The sequence below is a fragment of the Glycine max genome, chromosome 20, assembly GCF_000004515.6.
Source record: "Glycine max cultivar Williams 82 chromosome 20, Glycine_max_v4.0, whole genome shotgun sequence".
In the NCBI taxonomy this organism is placed as follows: domain Eukaryota; kingdom Viridiplantae; phylum Streptophyta; class Magnoliopsida; order Fabales; family Fabaceae; genus Glycine; species Glycine max.
The window spans coordinates 27655636-27664802 of NC_038256.2; the positions used below are offsets into that span (position 1 = coordinate 27655636).

The following is a 9167-nucleotide window of genomic DNA, read 5'->3' on the forward strand; positions in this document are numbered from 1 at the left end:
TCTCCAACCAAGTTTTAGTTTCCAAAGGGAAAATTCAATGTGATTGATCCTTCTCCTAAGTCTCAACCACCCTGAGTTTGAAGGGGGTATTGGAGTATTGTAAAGGATATGTAGTTATTCAACTGTAGTCATAGGTAATTAGTTTACTTGAGTTAAGTTTGCTTAGTTAGTTAAAGTTAGTTAGTTGTCCTAACTAACTAGTCTATAAATATAGAGTTGCGAGCATTGAATCTCTAGGTTAGTGGAATTGATTTTCTCCCCTTGTTCATTTCTCTGTTATCTCTTCTTTAATACAAAAAATTTTATGATGACGAAATTAATACTTTTCAAATTTTACATGGACCCCAAACATATTTGACTGTAATTTTTTTTAATGTCCTTGAGTATGGAAAAATTGTATTGAAAAGGAAATACCAACTTGTGTGGATTCAGTTCTCAATCAAGATTAGTCACTATTTCCTATGAGAATTATTTCGTACCAATATCATGTTAAAAAAAATTCTTAAGTCCCATCATTAGACTAGCTTTAGTGAATAATTTCTTATTAATCGACAAAGTAGGTATTTATATTGATAATATATACTTATTAACCTCATTATATATATATATATATATCATCAATGTAAACAATTTATACTACCAATCAATAAAACTATTATTGTATATAACTTTTAAAGTATTAATATAAAAACATTATTTGTTTACCACATATAATAATTTATGATTGAATGACAAAATAAAAATATTATACTATTCAATACATTCTAACTAGAGAAAAGAACATTATATACTTACCCTATCAACTAGTCACAAACTATTATGTGTAAGTTTATTAACTTTTATAAAATTACTTTAAAAGTTACATTATTGAATGACTATATAAAATTGTTTTAAACTATTGGTTTATTGCCATGAAACTCTTTTAATTAAACTCTTAAACGGGTTATTATAAAATCAACAATTTCTTTAACTATATCATAATTTATAATTGATTAAATATACAAAAAAAGAATTATGCTATTGATATATTTTACAAATTCTTTTAAAGAAAAAGTTAGTTGTATTATGACTTAATTATACAATTGGTCCATTAATTATAATTAAAAGTTCAATTGAGTCCCTTAATTATTAAAAATTTCAATTAAGTCCCTTAATTATTTTAAACACTTCAATTACCTCTTTCAATTATTTAAAAGTTCAATTAGGTCATTTAATTATTTAAAATACTACAATTAGGTCCTTTGTATAATAAAATATAGAAATTTTGATTGGACTTTTAATAATTTAGGAATCCAATTAAATAACTTGATTAAAAAATTTTATAATTGAGGGACATAATTGAACTTTTTAAAAATAATTAAAAGATTTTATTAACTTTTTTAACAATTGAGAGACCTAATTGAATATTTTTAAATAATTAAAAATGTGTTTGAACTTTTTAATAATTAATAGATTTAATTAAACTTTTAGTTTTAATATAAGAGATTAATTAAGCCTTTTCTAATTTGGTGGGCTAGAAAATGAAATTAGAAAATTCTTTTAGATGGTGTCACAAAAACAAGGCATGCCCACCATCTTTGAAACCTTGACTCGACGATATTCTTTACTTTCACTCGCAACTGTTTTTCTTTTCCTTTCTAACTGTCCTCACTTTTTGGTCTTGTATCCCTTTTTAGCTAATCCTTTGCAACATAAACAAGTTCCCCTTTCTTTGCTTCTTGTGGTGGGGTTTTTCTCTTTCCTTGATCCCTTGCTTTGTTATCCTTTTCTTCACTTTTTCTCTCACCAATTTTCTCTCTTCTCACACCTTCTTGTTGTTTTGTAATTTTCCATTTTATTAAAAAAAAGGCAAAATTGAATTTAATATTTAAAAGGTTATTTTTTTATTCTAGAATTTTTGTTTCACGCAACCACATGCATGTTCTCTTCATGCTTGTCTGATCTGGATTGGATCACTAGAATCTTTGCCATCTGCGCTTTTTGTTTGGTACATGAGGGGTAGTAGTGAGTGGTGTGGTGGGGTTTGTGTTGTGTTGTGTGAGTAACACATGATATGAATCCCTGAACTCTTGGGCAATCATATTCATAGGACAAAGCAAACCACAGAATAAAAGAACAAGGTTAGTGTGTTAACTTAGTATCTTCCACACCCCCTTTTGAAATATGCTTGATCTGGGACCCCACAAGATGCTTTTCTTTGATTTCTAATTTTCTCTTGTGCTTTTGTAGTTCTGATTCCAAATGGGTATTTTTTAATTTCTGATTTTTATAGGGACCCTTTTGCTGTGTTCTAGAGGGGAATTGTGAACAAGGGCCTGTTTCATTTGTTGCATCCAACGTTGTGGTTTGGGTGCTGGTTGGTGGGTTGGATTGGGGCAAGTGGAGGGTGGAATACCCAATTGGGAAAAGTTTTGATCTTTGATGGTGGCATGTGTTTATGCAAGTGATTGATAGTGTGGGTTGGTGGTCTGTTGCCGTGTCCCTTGTGCTGTTGAGTTATGGCGGGAATTGATGCTACAAAGTATGGTCATAGTCCTGTGCACAAGGCCTTAGTTTTGAAGGATCATGGTGAACTCAGGAGGATACTTGCTGGCCTCCCACGGCTGCGTAGCACGGCCGAGATTCGCACTGAAGCGGTTTCGATTTTAGAGGAAGAGAAGGCTGATGCCATCGCTGCTGTGATTGACCGGCGTGATGTGCCTAACCGTGATACCCCTCTTCACTTGGCTGTGAAATTCGGGGATGAAGTGGCCACCGAGTTGCTTATGGTTGCTGGGGCAGATTGGAGTTTGCAGAATGAGCAAGGGTGGAGTGCTCTTCAGGAAGCTATTTGCAGTAGAGAAGAGGGTATTGCCAAGATAATAATTAAGCATTACCAGCCTCTGGCTTGGGCAAAATGGTGCAGACGGTTGCCTCGCTTGGTAGGGACCATGCGGAGGATGAGGGACTTCTACATGGAGATTACATTCCATTTTGAGAGTTCTGTGATTCCTTTCATCTCAAGGATCGCTCCTTCAGACACATACAAAATTTGGAAGAGGGGTGCAAATCTAAGGGCAGACATGACTTTGGCTGGTTTTGATGGTTTCAGAATTCAGAGATCAGATCAGAGCATTCTTTTCCTTGGTGATGGTTCGGAAGATGGGAAAGTCCCACCTGGGTCACTCTGCATGATCTCACACAAGGAAAAGGAGGTACTCAATGCTCTAGACGATGCTGGCTTTCCAGCAAATGATGAGGAGGTTCAGCAAGAAGTGGTTGCAATGTCTAAAACAAATATATTTAGGCCCGGGATTGATGTTACACAGGCAGTTCTGTTGCCTCAGTTGACTTGGAGGCGACAGGAGAAAACAGAAATGGTAGGGCCTTGGAAAGCTAAGGTCTATGATATGCACAATGTAGTTGTGAGCATAAAATCTAGAGGAGTTCCTGGAGCCATGACAGATGATGAACTCTTTTCTTCTTGCAATGAAAATGAAACAGAGAGTGAAGAGCTCAATGATATTTTGACTGAGGATGAAAGAAGGCAATTGGAAGATGCACTAAGGTTGGATTCGACAGACTTGAACAATGAGAGTGATGAGGTGATCATTGGGCATCGTCATAGCTGTTATGAACATAGAGAAATTCCTATTGAAGAAGGAAATTATAACAAAAGTGGAGAAAATAAGCTGGAAAAGAAAGGATGGTTTGGTGGATGGAGGAAAAAGGATTCTAAACCTGAAGCTCCAAAGAAGATTGCTCCGCCAAGAAGTTCTCTCTGCATAGAAGAAAAGGTGAGTGATTTATTGGGGGATTCTCCTTCAAGAAATCAGAGTAAGCCAGGAAGACATTCTGTTGAGATAGCTGTGAAGGGTGATGAGTCACGGAGGAGAAAAGATGCCAAAGCTTCTTCTGCAAATTCTGATAGCAGAAGTCGTCACAAGGATGGAAATCGTGAAAATGAATATAAGAAAGGGTTGAGACCTATTCTTTGGCTTTCCCCAAACTTTCCACTAAAAACTGAAGAACTCTTGCCATTGCTTGACATTGTTGCAAACAAAGTTAAAGCAATTCGACGTTTAAGAGAACTCCTTACAACGAAACTTCCAATGGGAACTTTTCCTGTTAAGGTCTGTGCTCATCATCTTTAATTTAAGACCTATTACTAGAGATATGAATATTCTGGGCATATGTGAAATTCTTAATTTGCTTCCATTTTATTTTCTTCTGCATCACTCACTAGGAAGAATTTTACACTTGCTTCTTTACTCTACTTATGCTGCTGTGTGCTGCACATCATGTGTTGGTCTATGGATGTGAACATGTTAGGAAAAGGGAATGAAGGGAGGAAATTGAGGGATAAATGATTAAGGGAGAAAAATCGGAGTAGCAGTGAAAGGATTGGCAGAATAGGAGTCAGCAATAGATCCAAGCTAGAAATAAATCACGTCGATATTCACTATATAGCTATGTTTAAAGGGAAACCTAACATGATAACTTGATAACCAAATCATAAATGAATCAAAATCAAAACCTAATTTCCTAAATAGCACTAGTTTATCAAAAAAATTCACTACATCATGAAAGTATTAGATAGTGATTCTTTGTGCACTGATAGGCATTGATGATGATGTCTGCCTCTATGGTAGCTTAAATGTCACTGTTCATTATTATTATTATTATTATTATTATTATTATTATTATTATAAAGTATAAAAAATGTTTGTGCTAGCTAATTAGATATCAATTGTTTTTCTGACAATTAGTAATGATTTACACTTAACTTTTTTTTATCCGTTACACTTTTGACTTTACAGTTGAATTTCCCAGCAGTGAGCTTGAATGTTATTGTATCTTGATTAGTTGACTGCATTGTGATACTATTTTTCTTGGGAATTAGGATTAGTTTGGAACACAAACAAACTACAGCACTTTACTATTCATGGTGGTATGCTTACAACTACTTTCTCAGCATTTCTTTTTTTCCTTTCCCTTTTTTTCGGGTACAAAGGAAATCATGTTTTACTTGATTCCAGACTTTCCACTGTCCACATTGTTTTTGTTTTTGATCTGTCAATGTTAGTTGTTAGTTTTTGTTAAAATGTTAGAGGGGAGATTCGAACCCACAATCTCTCCCCTGTTCTCCCTTCAACCCTTAAACCCACCTTCCCAACCATCACGCCAACCTTACAACTCCGCACTGTCCACATCTATTTGGTTGTAGATTTATGGGATGTCTGTCTGATCTGCAGAGAGATCAAGCTTCATCATATAGATACTTTGCTGAGTTAATCTTATGTCTTGCTGTTTTTATTTTGCTTTGATGCCTTATCTTCTATCCATGTGGCTTAAAATGATAATTGGTTGGTTATGAAGCCAACATTCAATGTAACTCATGATGCACCCTGGCATGGACACATTGTTTAAGACCACTGATTTCTTTATGTTTGGGTGGTGGTACTAATGTGTAATATCTGCTTTTGGGAGGGTTTTTTAGGTTGTTGATATTTCTTTCTTAGAGGTTTTTCCTTGCCTTTATCATCTTATCACTCTGCATAATTTACCCTTCTAGTTTTACTAGATTCTACTTAGTTTTCTACCAATCAAGACAGAACAACTTGGGCTTTGTAGTTTGTACTCTTCTAGTTTGTTTGGATTTCTGTAATTAACAGGGTTAATGCAAACAACTTGTTGCATGCTCATAGACCACACTGCTAATTTTCTAACATGTATGTTGAATGCAGTTTTAGTTTAGAAACAGTTGGATTCTTGTTTTTGCATTGTCATATTGCTTCTTTAAGAATATTTTCTCTGGGTTTTTGTTAAGCACTGCTTTTATCCCACTTTTGGGAAAATTATGATGATGAGATACTAGATTTAAAGCATATACAGAATACTAGGAAGCTAAAATTGTGTGGCAATGTGAAGTTTATGCTTTCCCTTAATGCTTGTATACATGAATGTCTATCTTTCCCTTGTGATTAGATTTTGTTTATGGCCAACCTCTAGTTTTGTGTGCATATTATTATGGTTCAAATTCAAGAAAGTTGTCATTTCAAACATGCATATAGATTGGGCAACTTTACTGCATTCTTCATTTTTTTGTGTATTTTGCTATTTGTGTTTCTGAGGATATTTTATCCTTATAGCTGTAGTGTACTCTCCATCATTTTTCTCTTACCAATGTTATTAAACTCTGCCTCGTCATTGAGTTGAGTGGGAGAATTGCAAACATCAAACAATAAAAAACGGTAAATACTGATTCTCTAGTGATTTTGTGATTAGAAAAAGTGAAAAACCATGTGCAGTTGCACACACAATACTGATTCTTGCTAGTGTTCTCAACAAAAAGTGCTCAATGCTTACAACAAAAAGGCTACCTACTAAAGTGCTCTCATGAGGTGCCTACTATCAGCATGGCAAATGATTGGCAACAGCGAATGAAGGTTGGTGAGGAACTTATCATTTATTGCTGTGCCAGTGAGGGACTGAACAGTGAACACCAATCTTGGACAGTGGGTTTGTTTTGGGCTGTCTCTTACCTGCAACCTTCTTTTTTTTCTTCTCATTGGCTCTTCTGGTTTTTCATAATGGGCTAAGACATCAGTTCTTTCAAAATGTGGCCAAGTCATAAACAAGTTGCTAGTGCATCTGATCCAACATGTTAACCAGAGCTGTTATTTGGTCAGTTCACTAGATCACCACTTGAGCCTGCCGGTCTGGTTCCAGTTTTCCAAAATTGCTCACTATAAAAGAAATTCTATAGTTGACAGATCCAAACTTGTTTTATGTCAATGATCAGATCCGAATACTCGTTGGAAATTGTTGTTCAAGTCCCCTCTAAACATTCTGAACTTGACATACTGTGGTAGCAGACATATTCCCTTCTCTCTAGACTTATGATCCTTGGGAATACAATTCTCATTCAGTTTCATGGGTTTGATTAATCTGGATGGGTTGACCTGAACTGATTCGTTGTCCTTGTCACTGGTGCTTTCCTATCAGGTCACTGATTCATTAATTAATAAAAACTGAATTATGTTTATCTAGCTTCTTCAGAAAAGGGAATTGTAATCCCTCTTCTAATTTAAACCTGTTCACTGAAGTCCTGAGTTATTAATTCTTTGACTAGAAACATTCAGCCGCAAAACTTGGATTGGGTCGTGGATCATTGCATATTTTTGTTGCTATGACCACAGATCTTGTTGGAAAGCGGCCTTAATTGCAGTCCGCCTTAGCTATGGCTTCTTTGGGGGCTGTTTCAATTGCAGGCCGCCTTAGCTATGACTTCTTTGGGGGCTGCCTCAATTGCAGCCCGCCTTAATAAGATGAGGATTGCCCAGCTGTCTATTTTTAGTTGGTTTTGTGAGCTTGTGGGGTTGAGTTAGGCCATAAGACCAAATTCTAAGAGATCTTTTTATTGACCTTTTCTTCACTTGTAGTTAGTTTAGATTTTAGAAGCACTAATAATGAACTACTGCCTTAAAGTTTGCTATTCAACTCCTGAATTCAGTATTGACTGATATGATAATGAATATTTGGAATTCGTTACATGCATCTTTGTGGTTATGGGTAGGTCCTTTGATTCTCAGAGCTAGGCTGGTCATATTGAAGGATATTCCTTTGGACTGAAACCCTATCATGTTAATCCTAGCTTGTCACTTAATTGTATCTATATTTTACATCACTGGATTACTATCTTTGTTGCCTTTTCTTTTTCTCTTACATGTTTTCTTTCTCTTTTTCTCTTTATCTTTATTTTAAATCACAGGATTGCTATCTTGGCTTTTTTTTTCTTCTTGCATGTTTTCTTTCTCTTGTATATGATGTTAAATTCATTTCCCCTTGTATATCCAGGTTGCCATCCCTGTGGTTCCCACCATCAGAGTATTGGTTACTTTTACAAAGTTTGAAGAACTAGAGCCAGTAGACGAATTTGCAACACCACCATCAAGCCCATCTGCAGCTGAGCAAGAGAGCCCTGCAGTGCCTCACTTCTCGGCATCGTCTTGGTTTCAATGGATAAAGGCTCCTTATCGCTCTAGTACATCTGCTCCAGGATCCAGCAGTAGGATAGAAAATATTGAAGACCCTTTTGCAATTCCATCTGACTATACTTGGGTTACTGCTGAAGCAAAGAAAAAGAAGATGCAAGAGAAGAACAAGTCAAAGAAAGGAAAAAGTCATAACTGACTAGCCCACTTCATAAGTAAGCTCTACACTTGGGAAGTACTTTGGTTATTTAGAGAACTTGGGCCATTTGTCTGGAAATTGAATTTGAGGCTATATCTTTCATGTAGGAGTGAGTGAGTGGTCCTCCAAGGAGTTGTGCGTTGACAATTTGGGGCTTGTGGCATAAGGAAAAGACACATTGTGATTCTTGCAATAGTTGCTGGAGTTTTCAACTTTACACCAAAGAATTTGTTGATTGTGTTTCAATATATGTGGAGAAACCATTAACTCAGGATAGTTGCAATCACAGCGAGCAACTTTTATATTCATGATTGCAGTTTAAATTCACCTTTGTTTGGTTATATAATTCTTTCCCATGATTTTATTCATGTAAATAAACTGAAGAATTTGTTTACTTGCTTTGGGGGCTTTATCATGGTACGTTCTATTATATTTCAGCAATGATATTGATGAAATTTGGTATCGTTTATCATTGACCGGGTGTTGCTAGGTGCACCAGCCATATTGTTTGTGCACCAACAATAAAATTTAATTCCAAAAATACCCTTAATGTTTTATTCTTCCTTTTAAGTTACTTTTTTTATGGTAACGCATTCATTCATTCATTTTCTTGGTTTCTTCTGATTTTTTTCATTGTTGTGAGAGGTGCATTGTGTTGCTTCGATTGACGTGAAAGTGTTACGGAGGTACGTTGGTGGTGATTGTGGCGGTGGTTGGTTTGATTGTTAATAAAGATACATCGGAAGTATGTCAGTGTTTTTTTTTTATTTTTTATTTTATTTTTGCGTAAAATACATAATAAAGAATCTGTACGTTATATTAAAACTTACAAATTCATTAATCTGTAAGTTATATAAAACTTACAGATTCATTAATTCGTAAGTTTTATATAACTTACGGATTGTAAATCCGTATTGTAACACTTCATTTTTCGTAAATAAATTAAAAAAGTTTTTATTTAAAAATAAATGTAGTTTTAGAAAAAAGTTGAG

The 9167-nt window shown here is 35.1% G+C and overlaps 1 protein-coding gene across 2 annotated transcripts; it reads left to right on the forward strand.

Annotated features, from left to right (window-relative positions):
• Positions 1 to 1599: 1599 nt before the first annotated feature.
• Positions 1600 to 8642, forward strand: LOC100806664 (ankyrin repeat domain-containing protein 13C). Of its 2 annotated transcripts, XM_003555663.5 has the most exons (4): positions 1600 to 2120; positions 2273 to 4112; positions 7840 to 8191; positions 8283 to 8642. In XM_003555663.5, the coding sequence occupies exons 2-3, from the start codon at positions 2499 to 2501 to the stop codon at positions 8173 to 8175; spliced, it is 1950 nt and encodes a 649-aa protein (XP_003555711.1). In that variant the 5' UTR covers positions 1600 to 2120; positions 2273 to 2498; the 3' UTR covers positions 8176 to 8191; positions 8283 to 8642. The 2 variants fall into 2 exon arrangements, with proteins under 2 accessions (XP_003555711.1, XP_014628301.1); XM_014772815.3 differs by having other exon boundaries at positions 1601 to 2120; positions 7840 to 8642.
• The last annotated feature ends 525 nt before the right edge of the window (positions 8643 to 9167 follow it).

What these genes read in the sequence shown, in the direction of transcription:
- LOC100806664 (XM_003555663.5), top strand. Translation starts at nt 2,499, where the DNA reads ATGGCGGGAATTGATGCTACAAAGTATGGTCATAGTCCTGTGCACAAG. An exon ending in TGGGAACTTTTCCTGTTAAG is followed by an intron (nt 4,113 to 7,839) that starts GTCTGTGCTCAT and finishes TTGTATATCCAG; the next exon opens with GTTGCCATCCCTGTGGTTCC.